The sequence below is a fragment of the Cyprinodon tularosa genome, unplaced genomic scaffold (genome assembly GCF_016077235.1).
Source record: "Cyprinodon tularosa strain WSP-4 unplaced genomic scaffold, ASM1607723v1 ctg139, whole genome shotgun sequence".
NCBI classification, from domain to species: Eukaryota; Metazoa; Chordata; class Actinopteri; order Cyprinodontiformes; family Cyprinodontidae; genus Cyprinodon; species Cyprinodon tularosa.
Window position 1 is genome coordinate 999,300 of NW_024038210.1, and position 21,092 is coordinate 1,020,391.

Genomic DNA, 21,092 nt, shown 5'->3' on the forward strand with positions numbered 1-21,092 from the left:
TATATATTTATCCATCCATCCATCCATCCATCCATCCATTTTCCGTCAGGCGTTTCCCAAGCGGGGTCGCGAGGGGTGCTGTCCACGCGCTAGAGGCGGGGTACACCCCGGACAGGTCGCCAGTCCATCGCAGTTTTTAACTCTTGACTATTATGTTATTCTTATATACTTTTATAAGGTCAATATTTATACGACCACTTTTTGTATAATATGTTTGCTGCTGTAAACACCAGAATTTCCCCGTTGTGAGACGATAAAGGGGTTTTCTATTCTATTATATCCTAAAAAAAACTAACTCCGACTGCCCCCGCCCGGTGCGCCGGCTGCCACGCCGGGTGAGTAATGGAGTAGACGCTCAGTGAGCGTCAGTTCGTAGCTAGAAGCAGGTGAATTTCGCCCCGGAAGTGAGATTCCGCTCCCGAGGATGGTGTTTCTTCTATTGTACAGGTCGAACATGAAAAATGAACTATAGGCATTTTATGTCAAACAGGAAATATTCGACAGACTGTCTGGTTATTATACATGATATGAAGTAACCTAGACGATATGGACGACAGTCAAGCACAACAGGGAGTCTCCTACACGGTGAGACACTGAAACCATCATTAGCTACTTTATTGTTACCTATTTTCCTTTAGCAGCGTCAAATAAGACATCCGGATGTGTTTATTCTTACAATCTGGCTGTAATGTTTTATTTATTTAACTTTTTTTAAGGTAAAATGTATGTAATTATAATCCTGAAACGAATTTTTAAGTGATTTTTATATTAAATATATTAGCATTTCTGCTCCGCAACTGAAGTAATTATTTTGTTTTTTCAGGATAATCTCATCGGGACTTTACTTGCCATTTCCGGGAATCTGCTTGTCAGCATTTCTCTAAGTATTCAGGTAGAATTTTATTTAAACCTTCGTTGGGTTATAAATCAGCTGTTTTATAAACCAGACAACAGCTTTGAATTTCCAGTGTGATGATGAGCGTTTGAATGCATGACCTTTAGGGGAATATTTATCCAACAATGTCACATGATCATCATACGTCACTCATTGTGTTGCTGACCATCCCATTTGCATTTCTTTCCTTTTTGTCAAGCTGCATAACAATGTGCTCTGATCCTTCAAGATGTTTGTTTAAATTCACCATTTTGAATTATTTTGCAGAAGTACAGCCATGTGAAACTAGCAGGAACAAAGGAGCAACGCACTTTCTACCAGACCAAGACCTGGTGGTCTGGTTTTGTATTCATCTGCATTGGGGAGGGGGCCAACTTTGTGTCTTATGCCTTTGCTCCCATTGCTGTTGTGGCGCCCCTCAATGCCGTGTCGGTCCTGAGTGAGTATCCCCCTCATGATGCTTGGTGATTTTAAACGCCAGCTTTACAAACTAATACAGGGGTCTTCAACGTTTCCCATGCCAAGGATCAATGGCATAACGACACAACAATAGGCTCATAAGCAACATTAACTGGGTAGGCCCCATATAAAGTACAAGACCCCATTTCCTGGACAACAATACACACTTCATCGTTCTTCACCTTCACTACACATGGATATACTTTAGTATATTCTGCTGTAAAATTAGTTTTATCGGGCTACCTTCAGCTTCAAAGCCCCTCTCCTCACCTACGCTCTCTCCATTCATCTTCTGGTCGCAATCTCTACTCACTGTAGAAGCAACGTCCACCTCTCCCTCTTCGGTTCTTTGAAAGAGTGTGTTTATTTTGGAAGTTTTTTCCGTTCTTCCAGCAGCTCTTCTTTGCTTTTTCTTTTCTGGAATCCACTTAAGTAACTTTTTTTGGTCGCTAACACATTGTAGGTAACGGTAATGGTTTTAATCTACACTCTGGGTTTCACATAATTCCAAGTCATAGTATAAAAACTAAAATACTCAAATGCATCATTCTTTTAAGATCTTTATTGCGGTTTGAAACATATTATGAACTATACACAGTTATTAACATAGTAATTAAAAGTACCACTGTCTGCTTTGCTATTGGTGACGTGTTTAAACGGCTCACCATCATGTTGAACCCGGCCATGTGTTGCAGTATAAACAGAGATGGGAAGTAACAAAGTACAAATACTTCGTTACTGTACTCAAGTAGATTTTTCTGATATTTTTACTTTACTTTACTACTTATTTTTATGGCGACTTTTTACTTCTACTCCTTACATTTTTACACAAATATCTGTACTTTCTACTCCTTACGTTTTTAAAAATTGGCTCGTTATTTTAGTTTTGAATAATTTCAATGGAGTTACTGTTATTATTTTTCACGTCATCAATACCAAATTCAATCTAATTGGATGGGAATCTACGTTGCATTTGACGCACCACTACAAGATGAATCGTCAGATTTGACGGTATTCATTGGCGGCAAATCATTGCAGCTTGGTGGCGGTGGCGTTAGCATAGTAGCATGGACGACGAGATGATTGAAAATTAACACAACGGAGATCTAGTCCTATTGGCAGACATCCATTTAAAATGTAGGCAACGGCATGAAAAAAGTGGTTTCTACTTTTACTTTTATACTTTAAGTAAATTTACAAGCCTGTACTTTGTTACTTTTACTTGAGTAAAGAAGTTTAATCAGTACTTCCACTTTTATCAGAGTATTTTTTAACACAAGTATCTGTACTTTTACTCAAGTACGGAAAGTGAGTACTTTTGCCATCTCTGAGTATAAATAAGGTCGGGTCAGATCAACTGTCAACATATATGTTGCCAGTTTAGTATAAATGTTCGTTCAAAATAGTAGAAAAATTACAGGGGGGAATATAAAAAAAAAAAAGTCTAATCAACCAAACTTTCACAACCCCCATGTAGTACCTCTGTGGACTCCCTAGGGGTCACGGACCCCTTGTTGAAGACCTCGGAAGTAATATTTATAAACAACTATAAGCAATTTTTTTTCCTCCTGTATCATTCAGTTTGATAATAATAAAGAAATAAACATGTCTTTTTCTTAATGTTTTGCAGCAAGTTCGATTTTGGGGTTTTTATTTCTGCGTGAAAAATCGAAAGCAAAGGACTTTGCAAGTAAGTAAACAAAAGATGCACAGATGAGCCATGCAAATATTTCTGGTCTTGTCCTGTTTCATGCAAATCTAAATCACCTTCTCATCTATTCTCACAACTAAAAAAGTATTATTCTTGTAAGTGTATGTTTTATTATAAGAGTTGTAATAAATGGGAACAACTGAAGTCAGAATCTTTACACACATTGAACAGTTTAATTCCTCTTGAAAATATTCATCAACAGCCCAATTTTGGCTAAAACCTTTGATTCGTGGATATTATTGAAGCCCTAAAATGGTAGATGTGATCAAATGTCTAAAGTTTGTTGTTAAAAGTATACTGGTAAGGGTTCCTCAGTCATCCAGGTCATAGTCGTTCCAAAAAAAATTAAAAACAATCCACTGGACTGTACAATACAGAAGGGATGTCTGTATTGTACAGTTCTGGCAATAATCAGGTCATGGACGGTTTGGGACATTTCTAGAAATCTGAGGCCCAGATAAATTATTATTTATCAAATGAAGGGATTCATTTTACAGGGTGGGACTAATTCTGTTTGGAGAATATAATTTAATCCCTTAAACATCTTTTTTTTTTTCTTGATGTAGTTTAATTTTCTAGAAAAATAAGGAAAAGAAATCTTAACGGGTTTATTATAGCATAAAGCTTGCTGCTGTTTACACCTCTAAACATCCTCATGCTGACTTGATTGCTTGCTTTCAATAATTTCTGTGCTTTGTTGTTCCAGAGAACCATGGGCTTACCTTCTTGGGCTACGTTCTAATTATAGGAGGAACTTATCTGTTTGTGTCATTTGGACCAAACTCTCATGAGATACTCCAAGCAGTGAACATCGTGAGGCACATCGTCGGGTGGCCTGTTCTCCTGTATTTGGTGAGATCGTTCAGTTTCCGTGCAGAATCCGTTCGTGCTCCTGTATTTTTAAATGTTGCTTATTGTTATTGTGCTGACAGCTCCTGGAGATTATCACCTTCTGCCTGCTGCTATACTTCTACAAACAGCGCAGCGCTAACTACCTTGTTATTATTCTCCTGCTGGTTGCTTTACTGGGTGAGTATTCTGCATTTCAGTCAGTCAGTCAGTCAGTTTCCTTAAAATACAGATGTGTTTGTTTTTTTTTACAAGGTTTTTTTTTTGTTTTTGGTCTCTCTGTTTTCTTCTGGAACAGGCTCAGTCACAGTGATCACAGTCAAGGCGGTTTCTGGTATGCTGCTCCTCACGCTCGAAGGTTCCATGCAGCTCGACTACCCAATCTTCACCGTCATGTTCGTGTGCATGGTGGCATCCGTGGTCTTCCAGGCTAGGTGAGGGGCAGGGAGGTTCAAAAATCCTTAGATTTACGCTCTAATCTTTGTAGTTGCTGTGAAAAATGTTTGGATCGCTGCTATTTTCCCAGGTTTCTTTCCCAAGCTTGTAATCTCCATGATCCCTCTCTGGCTGCCTGCATCAACTACATCTTCTCCACCTGCCTTGCAGTAGTAGCTGGTAAGGCACAGCCTTGTTATTTCTGTAAAATAGTTATATAAACAGCAATATGCACAGTTATAGCTTCAGCTGCACAGCTTTTAGCCTTTAAACGCCATCTTCTCCTTTTTTAGGGGCTGTCTTCTACTTGGAGTTCCTGAATGAAGATGTGCTCCACATCTGCATGTTTGTGCTTGGGTGAGTGATGGTCCCTTCTAGATTTATTAGACAGGTTTATTTGTCATTTTGTTTACACAAGTGTAAAACAAAAATAAATTTCATTTGGAACAGCTCTCTGCAAAATGTCATCTTTTTTAAAAGTGCAGCCTTGAAAAATAGTAAAGAATATATATAAAAACAGTAATATAAACATATGACTGTAAATTTACAGTTCTAACCTTTTTTTTTACATTTTTTATTACCTTAAACCTGTATAGATTTTGCTTATGCCAACCATAGACGTCTCTCTAATCCAGTGGAGTTGTTTTTACAGTGGGAAGGCACTTTTATTTATTTAACCATTTATCCACATGGTTGCTGTGTTTAAATGATAATCTATTCATTTCATTTATATAAAGCCCCCGTCACACCTTTACGATTTAGACCAGCGTATGCTTGATGTACAAGAAATCTGGCATATGTTGCATAGGTTATGGGTAAGTTTTGAGCACGTGCAACGTGTTTCTAACTTACAGCTACCGTACTGGGCAGGCGGTGAACAGCAGCTAGGTTAATACTGTGATCAGAGACATCTTTTTATGCAGATCGGGCGCCTCGGGCGCATCTCTGCTCCCCTCAGAAGCTTCCCTGAACAGTGATGCTTGTGCATCATTTCATAGGCATTACGCTGCCATGCTTTATGCATAAGTTAGACTGTCGTTGGACATACCTTCTGGACTCATTATAAATATGCTATGTATACGCCCAAAATAAAAAAAAAATACATACATAGAAAAGTTCAGCATGTGCCAGCATTTTCTGGGACATCAGGATAAATCGGCAAGGTGTGACATGGCCCTAACCTAACCCAGATCTAAACTTATCGACTTTCCCTCTGACCTGTCTGTTTTTTTATTTCTGTTTACTGATGCTCTTTAACAAACCTTTAGGGCCAAAGACAGAACCGATCAGTTACGCTCGGATGAAATTACATACAGCTGGACGGTTTATTTAGGGGTATCAGCGTAAATAGGGCTGTGTACAAATCCAAGCAGCATTTTTCAAATCTTCTTTGTTAAACATTTAATTTTTCTCCTTCCTCCTCACATTCCTGCCCTGCTTTTGTTGGTATCAATACTACGGAAGCTCGGTACATTTACAGTTCGAAATTGAAACTGTTCATATTTTAAGAGTATCAGGATTTGATTATAAAAAGAAAAACTGTGAAAATATTTGTTTTCTGCAGGTCTGCTCTCTGTTTCCTCGGAGTCTTTCTCGTCACTAAATACAGGAAAAAGCCCAAGATCTTTGAGCCGTACGTCACCATGGATATGGCTAAGGGTTGGTATTAAATCTAAATGCTAAGTTCTACATTTTATTAACAGTCAGGATAGAAGAGCTTAGTTTGGAGCAATTCGTATGCTTTTTTTGTTTAATGTTTTTCCGTATCTTCCAGGTGTCCCGACCATTCATGACAACGGCCTCGTCGTTCAGCCGGACTTTAATGGCTCTTTCTCCTACGGCTCCCTGGTTAATAATGACGGCGTTGCCCCTGCCTCTCTGCCGGTCAACTTGGAGCATCCAGTTGTGACTGTGAGAGGCACAGACGCACCTCATGGTCATCCTGACCTGAAGGAAGATTGAAACTTATCGCTGCCTCACAGAAAACCCCCCTGATGGGCGTTTTTCAGCAAACTTTTCATTTCCAGTCTCGCCTTAAACTTTAACATGTGCTTCCTTTTTTAAACCAGCTGAACCAAAGCTGTTCAGGGAAAAGCTTTCTTTAAGGACTTGTTTGATTCATATTTAGGCTTCCTGACTTCTTCCTTGGAAAAGTTTAGCTTTTTTGTATCTGTGACAAGTTTCCGTCTCTATAAATGCACATTGGGGAAACGAGGAGTTGTCTGGATAAGCTCAAACTGGTGAAGCTTGCATGACTTTGTATTTATTTTGACAACTGATTTTGTTGCATATTCTGTGTAGAAGACTCATAGATCTCAGAGGAACAAAAGGTTGGCAGCAGAATGAAGGGATGTTTTCTTTTTTAATTGAAGTTGTCTGTCATCCTTAATAAACCCACTCAGCAGTGACTTCTTCCATATCAATATTGAACATGTACCATGAAGTTTTATTACTAGTGCTACCCTGCATACTGGGCTGTTCTTCTGGTAAATATTTGAACTAATCTAGCTGCAGGGTTTTTGAGCTGACAGTGTAAAGTTACAGCTGTACAGTTTCTCTGTATTTTAAATGAAGTGTAAACTGCCTCTTTATGTCGTGACTAGTTTCCCCAGTTTAACCATTTATATTAACTTCCTGCAACATGTTCTTGAATTACGTCTAGTTTTTTAGTGCATATTTAAAATGAAGCTTATTGCTGAATGAATTCAGGGTAATTTCTTGATTAAAAACAGATGATGGTTCAGATCTGTTGATGTAAACAAGGTTCAAATGTTTTTCAAAAGGGTGAATTTAACCAAACAATAAATAAAATGGAACATTTTTAATTACTTTTTTTATATAATTTCAAATTTTTGCAAAGTCATTTATGAAGGGCCTGTCCTTTCATTTATTTGCTTTTACTGCTGTTTAATATCACAATTTGTATTTAGTTCTTTATAAGAGCGACCAACATAACTAAAAGATATTTCATCCTGTGAGTCATACTGCAGCCTGTGCATGAAGGGCCTGTCAGACCAAAGCAGCATCACTCCATAAATGTTCTGCAACAGGATAGCAAAGAAAAAACAAACAAACTGAAATCTCTTCCAATCTTTTCATTATAACAAAGAAGAGAATCTCAATGGGCATCATATAAATAGATTTATTTTTCCAGGTATGTACAAATACATCAGTAAGTGTTAGTGTGATTAAATGGGACAGACCAAACCAACATAACTGAAGTATGATGAATATAAATCTGTCAATTTAAATTTTTACCTCTAAGAAAATCCAATTAGAAAGGTTGTCTTTAGGCTAAATCTCAGTCCACTTGTTCCTTTGGCTCAGAGGTTTGTTAAATAACAATAAACAAACAGGATCGTAAATACAAATGGACAAGGAAAACAGGTCAGTAATAAAGAACATTTCACAGTGCACACCAGTGCAATGGAATTCATGTAGGGAAGTTTTTAAGTAGATTTAGATTATAAAGCAGGGTTTGCAACCTTTAAAAAGAGCCATATTTGGTACAGCTAATTAAACTGGTTTAGAGCAGCAAACATTTCAATTAAACCTACTTATTTTAACATGTATCCACCAAAGGTTTCTGATATTTTTGGAAAATCTTGTTAAAGAAAAAAACTAAATTTTACAGTTAAGAAACAAACTGCTATTAGCCAGTGGAGAAAATGCTTAAACATGCATTTATAAGCTTAGGTATTGTTCAATAAATTAGCTGGCTCTACATCATTTTTAGCCAAAGTAATTAAAAGCCATGGTGGAGTGTCTAAAGACCCCTGTTGTAAAATACAAACATATAAAAGAACCACTGAACATCTGACAAAGCTCTATTCAGTCCCTCATCTGAAAATAGAGGCTACAGCTACAAAGCAAGACATGTTTATCTGAAGTGACATCCTGAGCAACAGGATCTAGAGATGCATCGATCTAATTTTCCAATTGGATATCAGCTCCGATATTCACTAATTATCTGGATTGGACATTGGACAAATGATGCTGATCCAGTATTCCAGTTTGGGTATCTCTATTTTTATTCATGTACACCAAAATGCAATTACAGCAATCTAATGACTTAAAGTTTATTATTGCAACTCTGATTATGTAATCATGCAGAGCACACACAGCAACTAGTGATGATTTATATCTGAATGAATTTGTTACCTTTTTTGACAATGTTCATGATGCATTTATTCACTTGGCGGGGTGTACGGTTAATCCATTGAACATTCTTATCGGATCGGTATCGGATATCGGAAAAAGGCTAAGCCCATGCATCGCTATCGGATTGGATCGGAAAAAGATGAATTGGTGCATCTCTATCAGAGGTTTATCAAAGAAGCTGCTAAGAAGTCTGGTAAATATGGGGGAACATAAATTCTAAAAAGGTGATGTAAAAGTAGATTTCATTTGAAAAACTGAACTTAAAATGTTTAAATGAGGCATAGTGTTTAGTAGCCTAAATAAATTTTATTCTGTAATTTTTGCAGATTTTTTAGCACACTACTACAAAAAGAGAAAGCCTAATGTGTCTACCAATGGATAGACAAAGCCGGACTGAAGGACAGCACAGCAGCACTCATCATGGCTGCACAGGAGCAGGCCCTAAGCAGCAGAGCAATAGATGCCCAGATCTACCACACTAGGCAAGACCCCAGGTGCAGACTGTCAAAGAGGCCCCTGAGACAATCCAGCACATTACTGCAGGGTGTAAGATGCTGGCAGGGAAAGCTTACAGGGAGCGCCATAACCAAGTGGCTGGACTAGTGTACAGGAAGATCTGTGCAGAGTATGGGCTGGAAACCCCAAGGTCAAAGTGGGAAACCCCTCCAAAGGTGGTATAGAATGATCAAGCCAAGATCCTGTGGGACTTGCAGATACAGACGGACCGATGGTAATGGCAAACCCATTGTAATACCCATGGTAATGGAAAGCCGTTGTGGTTGACATAGCAATACCAAGTGACTGCAACATCAGGAAAAAAGAACATGAGAAACTAGAGAAATACCAGGGGCTTAGAGAAGAGCTGGAGAAAACCTGGAAGATCAAGGCATCAGTAGTACCCGTGGTCATTGGGGCACTCGGGGCAGTGACCCCCACACTGGAGGAGTGGTTACAGCAGATCCCTGGAAATACATCAGACGTCTCAGTCCAGCAAAGTGTAGTGTAGAGGCTTATCCTCCCATGACGGAATCTCTAGCACCTATATATATCTCTCTATATAGATATATATACTGTATATATATATATATATATATATATATATATATATATATATATATATATATATATATATATATATATATATATATATATATATATATTCTTTTTTTTCTTCTTCTTTTCCTTTTAGAACTAAATATAATAGATGGAACCCAGATGCAACAGGTGAACAATGCAAAATGTGATCAGGATGCAAGTATTTAAGCACATTAAACTAATCTTAACTCAGTGGATGATGATGATGGAGTGAGCAGATTTAAAATGAACTAATTCGACTCACTGAAATGTCCTTCCTGAGTATTTAAAGCAGTTTTGTTTTTTTTCTCAGCAGAGCCACTTTATGCCTCAAGGTCTCCACCAATCTTGCTGCAGAGCGTCCTCCCCTTTGCTGCATCCTGATTGGTCGCTGCAGGCCGACGCCGGCTTTTCATTGGTTCCTGCAACCCCTCGCAGCGACGGTGTTGTTTCCGCCGTGATCACGCCCAATGATAATCCACGGACAACAAACGCCCACGCATCTGAAAGCTTCCTCGAAAATAAAACCCCCAGTCCGATTCATTCAACAAAGTCGCAGGAAGATTCAGATTTCCTTCCTCCTGTGATGGAGGGTTCAGGCCGCTTTCATTGACAGCTGCTGGGTGAGTGGTGATTAGGAGAGAGAGAGGCGGGTGTTTGGGTTCAAATCTGAAACTGTAACTTCATCATATGTTTACATGGATTAGTCCAAACTTTGGACTGAAATTCCTGCTAAAATAAAGCTTTTAAAAAGGCGCTTTTAACTAAAAACAAAACAACCTATCAGTTTATTTCCGCTCGTGACTGTGGAGCAGGAGTTAGATGGGCTCGTTTTGACAGGATGCTTTCATTTTAGCAGAGTGATAATGAATCAGTGAATTAAAGTCCTATTTGCTGTCGTTAATTTTAACCTAGAGCATTTATAAGGAGGAACTTCCTACATTTTTACGAGCGTCTCTTTGAAAGATTCCAGAATCTACCACTAGATGGCGCCCTACTCTCATTCAACACTGAGATAAAAGTAATGGGGTCAGGTAACATCCATTTAAGGCTTTAGACAGGTGCATCTCAGCAAATGGTATCAAAACATTGTTGTTTATCTCATCAATTCAACTCATAAAGTGAATTTATTATTATAGTTCAATTCCGTTTATTTCTATAGTGCCAATTCACAACACATGTCATATCAAGGCACTTTACAGTTCACCAGATCATACAGCAAAGTTGATTCAAAGTTTTCTATCTAAGGAAAACCAGTTGATTGCATCGACTCATTGACTCGAATGCAATGCCTCACACTAAGCATGCTTGTTGTAGCGACAGTGGAGAGGACAAACTCCATTTTGACAGCAAGAAATCTCCAGCAGAACCAGGCTCAGTGTGAGTGGCCATCTGCTGAGACAAAAAACACCAGGATTTTTTACTTTATTATCTGAACTCAATTTAATCCCATCCAAATGAAGTGACTGACTGATCAGCTTCTTTTACAAAGAATCTGGTCCAAAGACTATGACTTCTGTTTTGGTCTGCATTCAGAAGCAGAAAGTTAAGAGTCATTCAGGTTTTTATGTCTTCAAGACATGCCTGTAATCTATGTAATGTTTTAGCTTCATCTGGATTTATAGACAGATACAGCTGAGTATCATCAGCATAACAGTGGAAATTAATCCCATGCTCTCTAATAACTCTACCGGTTGGGTAGAGTTTTGATATATAGTGCCCTCCGCAATTATTGGCACCCCTGTTTAAGATGTGGTCGAGGACTTTAAAAAAATTCTCCTTTTCTTTTAAACAACAAAGAACGCATCATTTCACATTTTTTGTTTTCTAAATGCATGATTTTATTTTTTTACCACCAAAGTAATGTACTTAAATAAAAGGTTGGATTTTTCTCCTTTTTTGCATTTGGGTTCTTTGTTGTTTAAAAAAAAAAAAGAGAGAGAACTTTTTTGAAGTCCTTGAACACATCTTCAACAGGGGTGCCAATAATTGTGGAGGGCACTGTAGATGATGTATTTCAAGCATAAGGTACGTTTCCTTTTTGGCCTACTTTATTTAATGCAGGTTCCAGTTTCTGTTGGAAGATTCAACTGGCTTTTATAAAGTTAGTCTGTAGAAAGAAGAATGAAGTGCTCTAAATTCAGCAGTACTAGCAGATAACATCAGTACTGAAATCCACACCCACTCTGGGAAACATTTCATATGTGGGTTTCATTTGGAAACATTTCCAAAAAAATAAAAAAAGTAACAACAAAATAAAGCAGCTTAAAAAAGGATCTATGGAACACAGTCATTTTTTCCTTAGCCCAGTTACAGATGATGCTAATATCTCAGGTTTAGGAGATGTTTAAACAGAGGCATAGCCAGACATTTTTATAAGGGTGGACAGGAAATAACCAATGTACACTGAAGGGTGGCCGAAAGTGGATAGGCACCAGAACCTCACGGTCAATCTACACTGTTCCAACAGGAAATTAATGAGCAAAACATCCATATTTTCTAAATTAAGACTAACTATATTTTCCTACAGCCTTTGCTAACAAATACAGTAGACGCATTTATTTTACATCTGTAATTTCTACATAAAAGCTATAGTGGACAAAACTCTGTTTTGAGTATTTGGGTGTAAATCTATTCCATTGTCATTACTTAGCTACTTGTATCAATAAACATTCTGCATAAAATGTATATTTACAAGCAATAATATCTACATAAATTGATTATTTGATTTTATTAAAATTGTTATTCATCTTTGATTTCACTGAAAACTCCTAGATGACTTGCAGAGACACATAATTTTCTCTTTACCCCATATAACACAAAATCTAGCTCTGAAAAGAGCATGAATCTTGTACTTATCATATTTGATGTTGGTATATTGATGTGTATAATTAACCACAAAAAATTAAAATGTTTTGAATATTTCACTTGAGAGTATTACTGCTGCCACCATCTGTATTAAAGGAGGAAAAAATGGTAGGGGTGGCCACAGGGGTGGCCATGGCCCCCCATCTAGCTCCGCCCCTGTGTGTAAAACAAGAACATCAAATGGCCAATGCTGCATTAGATATGCTCGTCTGTTTTTTTGTTGTTGTTTTTTTTGGCTTTGCAACACAATTCAACTAAAAATATTAGATATTCCTAAATCTTTTTCTGCCACACATCCCTTTAGACTTAACAGTTCTCTCTTGTAAATGAAACACCTCATATCAAAGGACTAACCTGTATTAATAATAATATTCAAAAACAAAATAACTGCTGAACATCTAAAAATGCCATCAGTTAAATTCCTTATTTTTCTGTCTGCTGCACAACTGTGGATTTATGAATGAATTAATAAAGTTTATTTTGAACATTACAACCAAGCCTGCTTCAGGACATACCCTGTCAAACAGGCCTCAGGAAACAAATACAATAAAACAATTAAATCCGATAATAAGTCCAAATTAGGGGTGAATGGGAACACTGATAAAATCCCACCCCTCTCCGTTTTTTATTAGTCAGTGTCAATTAACCAGTCTTCTTTCCTAAACTAAAATAAATAAATAATTGTATGACATGTCACCCAATTTAACAGGCTGCCGTCTCTAAGCAATCATTTCAACATATCAATACAATTAGATAATTATTGGTGAGTAATAAAGTGAATAGGCAATAGCCATGGCTTATTATACCTCTATTGCTCAAATATCATTTGTTTCAAAGTTTCATGCTTCTACTTTGTTTCACTTCTGTAGGTAAGCTGTTCCACAGCCGTACAGCACGTATGGAAAGAAAAGCTTCTTGCTGTTGTTTGTGCTGTTAAAGTTTTTAGATCTAAATTACCTCTTAGATTATACCTGCCTCTCTGTCTGCAAACGTCTCCTGTATTTTATCTGGTAATGTATCCCATCTGGCTCAGAGCATAACTCTACTGTTTGAAACTGAACTAAATCTGTAAATTAAAAAGGAATTTAAATATCATCAAATTAATGTACAGTAAAAGAGTTGAGGTGATTTATGGTCCAAAACATGTTTTGCTTTACTTAAAAATAGTTTTTTGACTGCAGATGTTTAATATGCAATTTCCACTTTAAATGATTATCTATTATCAGCAGAGAAATTAAATTTGATTCATTTTTTTAATATTGGAAACCCATTAATTTGAATGTTTATGTTAATATTTCTACTATAATGGCCAGGTATTATGAATTTAGTTTCTTTCAAATCATTTATATCAAATAACTTTTATTTTCCCATTTTCCCATTTAATATCACAGGTAACATCATCCAGAAGTAATTTGGTCCCAATGAAGAACAAGTTTGTACATTAGCATTCCCTGTTATCGTCTAGGTCAGGGGTCGGCAACCCAAACTGTTCAAAGAGCCTTATTCAACCAAAAAAATAATAATATATATATATATATATATATATATATATATATATACATATGATAATCATTTATGATTAACTGTTTATCCTGGAGATGTCACATCAAGTGACTACTGTATGATATCTGGTGCTTTAAGTTTAAATTCCTTTACAAAATTAATGTATTAGGTTTTGTTGCATTGATGAAATTATAGAAACACAATAAAGAAGTGAGATTTTTATTGTAATTTTTATTTTGATGATTAGGGGGGAAAAATAAAAGAAAGCTCACCTAACTGCATCAGAACTACCTGTTCTACCTCTACCTGTTCGATCTGTGGTTTTCCATGCTTGCAACAAAATCCATCTGTTTCCATTTTCTTACATTATTTAAAAAGCTCCAGGGAGCCGCAAGGGGGGGGCGGCGCTAAAGAGCCGATCTAGGTTATAATTTAAAATTATAAGTTTTAGAAATGTCTTCTTTTTTTTTTTGTCTTACATTTTTTTGTCCTTGAAATTGCCAGAAAAAAAAATACACCCACAGATATTATTTAAGACCTTTATCTTTATAAATTATAACAGTTATTAAGATTATCACATGTTTTTGGATCCAAGTCGTAATAGTTGAATCAGCTTTCTACAAATGCATGAAGGTCTTTCTGTTAACTTTAGATGTATTACTACAAAACAACAGAGTAACTGAAAGACTAAAACAGCTGCAAACTGAATTGAATTCCATAAGATGAATAGTAAGGTTTTAATATCCGTCTGATATTTGGCAAAAACTAATAAAGGATTTTATCGGTTTTATTCTGATATTTACATTCTGATAGAAACATTTTACTTCTGTTAAAAGTTACTGTAACTTGTTGCTTAATTTTACCTGTTTTCATTTTTGTTGTTGACTTTTGTTCCCTATTTCAGTAATATTGATCAAGCCTTTCCTAATCTAACATATAAAAAAAGTATTTAAAGCTGATATGATTGGTCCTGATATCATATTGCATCAGTATCACTTTTGGCGAATTCTCAATGATGCAATAATTATCTATCGGATATGAAAAAGTTGTAGAAGGACTCCCCTTCATCGACTTAATGTCCCTCTTTTTTATCTGTTAGCTTCAGCAGTAGTCACCTGCAGCAGCTCCCTGACAGGATTCAACATGCTGCAAAAGAACTTTAAGGCATGGAGTAACGGCTCTGAGGCCTACAGCAGTGATCCAGAGGAGGATGAGGAGGAGGAAGAAGACATGGTGTTCGGCGAAAGTGACCAGGATGGCATGGCGGAGGAGATGATGGACTTGAGTGACCTTCCCACAGCACTCTTTGCATGCAGCGTCCACGACGCTGTGTTTGAGCAGGACATCCACAGGGTGAGACGACGCTACTGCGTCCCCTTTCTAATGCGTGTGTGAGCGTTAGTTTGAGCCAGAGCATCGGTGGATTCCTGTTTGAGTCATCTCCTCTGCTGTTTCAGTCGATCCAAGATTCCAAATCCCAGCGACACGTGCGTGTTGTTACTCAAAGCCGGTGCTCCTGTCTCAAGCTGCCCTGCTTAGCTCTCTGTTGCAGAGACACACACTAACACACACATACCTGATGCTGCTAAAATTTGTTTAGCAGGAACCATGATTGCAGGTCAGCGGATTACAACCCGACTTGCACAGAATCAGGAGCCACATTGAGAGCTTAATCCATCTGTGTCCGCATATCGTTCTATCATCAATCCATGATGCATGTCATTCATGCCCAATTATGCCTCTGCAGAATGTTTCCCTACAGGCCTCATGCAAAAGCCCACGCACATGCATGTGAGGCAGACAAAAAGAGATCTTTCTTCCTCTTCAGGACATTTTTTTTTTTTAATGTTTTGATTAAACTCCTGAAGCAAGGGGGTTCAGGATCATTGGATTCTGTTTTCTGGAGGAGGATGCAAAGAAAATGCTTGTAATTTTCTGCCTGCTAATCTAATTACACTGTCCAGAGATTCATCATCCTTCCAGCTGGCATCTTTAGACCTCTTCTACTTCCAGTGTTTTTTTTTTCCTTTTATTGCTGTCAGGTCCATCCATCTCCCCCCCTCTACTGTATCCGCCTCTTAGAGCTCTTCAGCTCGCCTCCCGCATGACAATATTACTCATTAAGTTTCCTCTTCCTTTCTTGATTGATCCACTGTCTGTTCAAATACAAAGCAGGGAGGCTAAATTTGGCTCTTCCACAAAATCCCCTTAAATGGATCACTCCTGCTTTGTGAGGTTGCTGTTTGTACACCCATTGCTCCTAGCGGTGGAGTCTGCCCCCCCAATCGTTTTGCCTTCTCACTTCATTACGATTCACACTCAAGCTTTTAAGTGGAAATGACACCTACGCACACTTCAGATAGAAACATGTCAATGAAGCTTGCTCTGTAGGTTTTAGTCAAACAAGCTGCACCAGAAATAGTTTAGACATTTATTCAAACATGGCTAGAAGGAAGACTGCATGCAGGGATGAAGCTTTGAAATAAGAGTCAGACGTGCAGATTATAACGATTTCTTTGGTTTCATTCATCTTCTTCACAAAATTCCTCTGGAAGAATTTGGGGAAAAAAACTAAATAATTTTCCAATTCCTACAAATATGACATCATTGAATATGGTGTTGTTTGAGCAAGAACATTGCAACCTACATATTTTTTTTCCTTTTTTGTCTTTGAGCTCTTGGCATTCTTCCAGAACAGACATTACTTTCTGTCTATTCTCAAAAGCCTTCCTGCAGGAGGACGCACGGTTTCTGTAATCACACTGTCTTGGAAGGCAAAAGGGAAGGAAGGGGCAGACAGCATAAGGAAAGGCAAAATCCCCCTGCTTCAGATGCTGTACACAGACGATAAAAGCCTTTCTTGCTCTCTTTTCATCTGCACGTTTACTTTTAATTCTGCCTTTTTCTTTTCCTTGACCTGCTATGAGCTGAAACAGATATGTGGTCTGAGTTCCATGGGCTGGATTGTCTTAAGGAAATAAGTAGGGCTATTACTTATTTACCAACATTGATGAACTCTCTTAATCAAAACAGAGCTGCAGTGCAGGACTTAATGGCTTGAAATGTTCTGCAATCCCCCTATGGGGTATTTAATATAAATCTTGTCCAGGAATATCCTCCTTAGTTTTATTAGACAAAGATAATTACAAATAAATGTCAGTAATAACCTTTATAAAGTCAGTCATAGCAAAAAATGCTTTTTCACAACTTGGACATTAGTTTAAAGAAAAACAGTCGCTGTCACTGGTTAGATTAGGTGCTAAAAATCTATGTAGTCTAAGCCTATAGCAAATGCGGTGGTGGTCTGATTCACATAGCTGCTTGTTGGTGGGTGAAAGTGTTAAGTTCTTGTGTTGGTGTTGTATTGTATGTTGAAAGCAGAATGTTAACTCAACACTTGTTGAGTCTAAAGGGCTCATTTTGCATGACACATAGACTTCCGCACGGAAAATGAGGCACCTATCTCGGCATCTGCAGCATCTTTATTCTATGCGGCTTTCTTCCTGTTCTGACCAGCTTTTTTGGTGGGTGGGGTTCAGCACATAATGCAAGCTGACTACATGAGAAAGTAGAAAACACAGCCGTTTACAAGTTTGTCAAAGTGTCCTTATGCATTTTGTTTTTGATAGCAGTTATATTTCTGGGCATATCTGTAGATGTTTACATTTGCAAAGCTGCTGCCCACTCACCATGTTTTCAACGTGGATCAGTCCACTTAGTTACAGATTTTGCTCCGTGTGGCCGCGTGGTAAGGCAGCCAAGAGCAGTCGTCTCCCTCCGATACTTTTTCATGGCAGTTTCCTCGAGAAAAATAGTTAATTTTCTCATTCTCTAAATATAACAAGCCGTTTTCTCATCATAAGATTATTGGAGTGTGTTAAAACCGATTACATCCTTCAATACCACAACAGTGGGAGAGGACTTATAAGTATAAATCATGGCAGCCTATGTGTAATTCTGTAAACAATCCTGTGATTAACTTTTATGTAACAAGGTGATGTTGTTGGTTTGATGATTTGCTTCCACCCCTGATTCATAAACAATTAGACCTATGCCCCTGGGGCCTTAGTGCTGGTGTTCTGTCACCAGGTGTTTTCTGAACAGCCTCGGTGTTATGCCTCTAAGAGGTATAAAATGCATTAATACAAAATGAGTCCAGATTAAAGATTTTCAATAAAAACATTCAGATTTGATTGTACTGTTCTCCATGTCATCCAATCATCCACCACAACCTGACAATAAGTGAAAAAAAAAAAAAAAAAAAAAAAAAAAAAAAAAAGGATTATTTGCGTACATGCGGTACCATGACAGTACAACTACGGTCACCGCATGCATGGATGGACTGGGAATCCAAGGCTGTTGGGCAGCCTCATTCATTACTCACACCGATTAATGATCTCGTTATCTCAAGAAATCAATAACTGTTTTCTCAAGATAACCAGATAATTATCTGGTTATCTTGAGATTATCAACTAATGGTTTAACCCTGGTTACGAGATAGTGATGTCTTTATCTGGAGAAGGCAAAGGTGGGAATGACAGCTCTCGGCTTCCGTAGCGCGGAGAGGCATGGAAGCCCAAAATGACGTAATTTGTCGGCATGGGCCTCACGGGCGCCGCGTCTAGCATAAATCCAGCTCTATTCAACCATGCAAGGCTTAATTCCTCCAAAGTATTAATGTTTGGACATTACAGGCTGCAACTTGGAAAACATAGCGAGCCAGTAGGAAAAAAGTGTGTTTGGGCACCATAATAAGCCAAGGTGGTTTCCATGTTTGATAAGATGAAGGTCAGGGAATCCATTATAAATCGTCCTAATCAACACCTAAGCTTCCAGTGTAGCGCCTGCTGTTTTCCTCCTGAGCTTTGCCTTGTCCACAATCAGAGACATCATGCAGCTGCAATCATTATGCAACATAAAGATGTTTGCTTTTTTTTTTTAACCTGCAAGCAAAAAAAATCATTAATATTTATAAATAGCTTTCCAGTGCTGTGATGGAATTCTCTTAAGTCTCTGTTTGCTGGTGAAGGTTTTCAGTCATCCAGGTCATAGACATTCCAAAAAAAGAAAATTAAATATAATCCACTGGACTTTTTATCCAAGGTTGATGACGTTTCGCTTCCCATCCAGAAGCTTTTTTAATTCAAAATGTCGGGAATAGCGTTGAGTTCGAGGTTTTATACAGTAGCACGACGACGCCTTGTTTTTGTTTTGAAAACATTCAAATTGAAACAGACGAAGTGGTCCACCCCTTTGGAATGGGGGTCGTTTGGCTTCTTTTGTGCCCCATATAATCTAAGTTTGAGAGAGGCGTGAAGGAAGCCATATATGTTAAGAAAGAAAAACCAACCTTAAACAGAGGGGGTGAACTCAGGTTTCAGCTTTCAAAAACCTACAATGCAGCAATTGAGTTAATCCCTTCCCACTATCATCGCAGCCCCAGGCCCTGTACAGGAGAGCGGGGGATCTCGTCTATTCAGCCAGGCCAACAATAACCTTTACTACCCCCCTTTCAGACACTTACATGGGTAAGGGGTATTGCAGGTTAACAAAAGAAGCCAAACGACCCCATTCCAAAGGGGTGGACTCCTTCGTTGGTTCCAATTTAAATGTTTTCAAAACAAAAACAAGGCGTTGTTGGCCTACTGTATAAAACCTCAAACGCTATTCCCGACATTTTGAATTGAAGAAGATTAGTGGATGGGAAGCTAAACGTCATCAAGCTTGGGTACAAAGTCCAGTTCATTTTTTTTTTTCAAAGTTTCTGCTATCATTAATCACATAGAGTGAAACATATTTATTTCTTTCACAAAACTATGATGTGAGAAGCTTACAGGCAGGGGGGGATTTACCATTAGGCAATACTAGGCAGTTGCCTAGGGCCCCAAGTTCTGGGGGCCCCATAAAACTCTGTTTCCATGTATGGTTAATACAACTAATCCTTATTTGTGCACATTAATTATGTTTTTGATAAAAATCCTTTGGCTAAAATGCCATCAGAACGCTGATAAATAGAGAGGAAAAAGGGACAAGAAGAGAGGGACAAAACCTAGAACAAATAATGGATGTCTATTCTATTAACATTTCTCTATCTGTAGAATGGGTCTGTTTTATGGGTTTTCTTCTCAGGGGGCCCCCTGCCTGTCTTTGCCTAGGGCCCCAAATTTCCTAAATCCGCCCCTGCTTACAGGTACCAACGCACCCACTCAGGGTAATGTGATAACCCTGTGTGGGTTTCTAAGCTCTCTCTATTGTGGTTCTAAAAACCCACAGCCTTACTGTTGGCACGCTATGTTTACCTCTAGACGCAAGCATCAAACAGAATATTTCCTACAGGAAAAATCCTTGATTATTTTCACAAGGAAGATTTCTAAACGACCAATGTTTCTGTGCTTTGGAAAAGTTTTATGCTCCCAAGTTTTTCCCACTTTTTGTCATATTGCAGCCACAAACTTCAGACTACTCTACTGAAATTGTATTTAAAAAGTGCAACACATGGTTGCCTGGAACAAAAAGAAATTTGAGTAAAATCTTGATGATCTGCAGAGATTCGATCCACACCCAGGGGAATTGCTCTCTCCACAGGACAGCTACTAGTAACTCATCAAAACTAAAACATGTCTACAAGCGAAACGCTGTGTGTGGCGGAAAACGTTCACCATCCCCAGGCAACAGCACACGGCGGCAGCTGCCTCATGCTGTGAGGAAGCTTTACTTTCCATCTTCTCATCAACTTTAAATAGGAAAGCTGATCAGATTTGATGGAATGATAGATTTAGCAAAGTACAGCACAGTTAAAAAAGACTAAACTTAAGAGGCTACACAGGTCTTGAGATTGGAGCAGAGGTTTGCTTTCCAATGGGACAGAAAGCCTAGCCTAGGCATACAAATAGAGGTACTATGGACTGCTGTAGACGCAGAGGTGAGTAGTAACTAGGTACTTACTTGAAAACTATGTATTTACTTGAGCAACTTTTGATATAAATATTCATAAAAAAACTTTCACTGCACCATAACTTTTACTTTAAATAAAATTAACAAAGTATTGCTATTCTTACTTGAGTAAAATATTTGAGTACTCTACCCACTGTGAGTAAATTTACCAAAAAAAGAAGTCAAACCTAAAATACACCAGAC

General features: G+C 38.0%; 2 protein-coding genes across 2 annotated transcripts in view; both read left to right on the top strand.

The window, feature by feature from the left end:
- Nucleotides 1–354: 354 nt before the first annotated feature.
- Nucleotides 355–7,178, top strand: nipal3 (NIPA like domain containing 3). Its single transcript, XM_038278162.1, has 11 exons — nt 355–585; nt 824–892; nt 1,163–1,334; nt 2,985–3,044; nt 3,772–3,917; nt 3,998–4,094; nt 4,213–4,348; nt 4,441–4,529; nt 4,643–4,706; nt 5,914–6,008; nt 6,124–7,178. Exons 1-11 carry the CDS (start codon nt 547–549, stop codon nt 6,309–6,311), a joined length of 1,155 nt encoding a protein of 384 aa, XP_038134090.1. The 5' UTR covers nt 355–546; the 3' UTR covers nt 6,312–7,178.
- Nucleotides 7,179–10,048: 2,870 nt separating this feature from the next.
- Nucleotides 10,049–21,092, top strand: part of rcan3 (regulator of calcineurin 3) — a 75,802-nt gene continuing 64,758 nt past the window's right edge. The window contains exons 1-2 of the mRNA XM_038278163.1: nt 10,049–10,207; nt 15,055–15,308. Of these exons, the coding sequence (XP_038134091.1) occupies nt 15,099–15,308 (210 nt within the window). The 5' untranslated portion in view covers nt 10,049–10,207; nt 15,055–15,098. The remainder of the gene's footprint in view (nt 10,208–15,054; nt 15,309–21,092) is intronic.

What these genes read in the sequence shown, in the direction of transcription:
- nipal3 (XM_038278162.1), top strand. Translation starts at nt 547, where the DNA reads ATGGACGACAGTCAAGCACAACAGGGAGTCTCCTACACG. An exon ending in GCATTTCTCTAAGTATTCAG is followed by an intron (nt 893 to 1,162) that starts GTAGAATTTTAT and finishes ATTATTTTGCAG; the next exon opens with AAGTACAGCCATGTGAAACT. An exon ending in CCTGCTGGTTGCTTTACTGG is followed by an intron (nt 4,095 to 4,212) that starts GTGAGTATTCTG and finishes CTTCTGGAACAG; the next exon opens with GCTCAGTCACAGTGATCACA.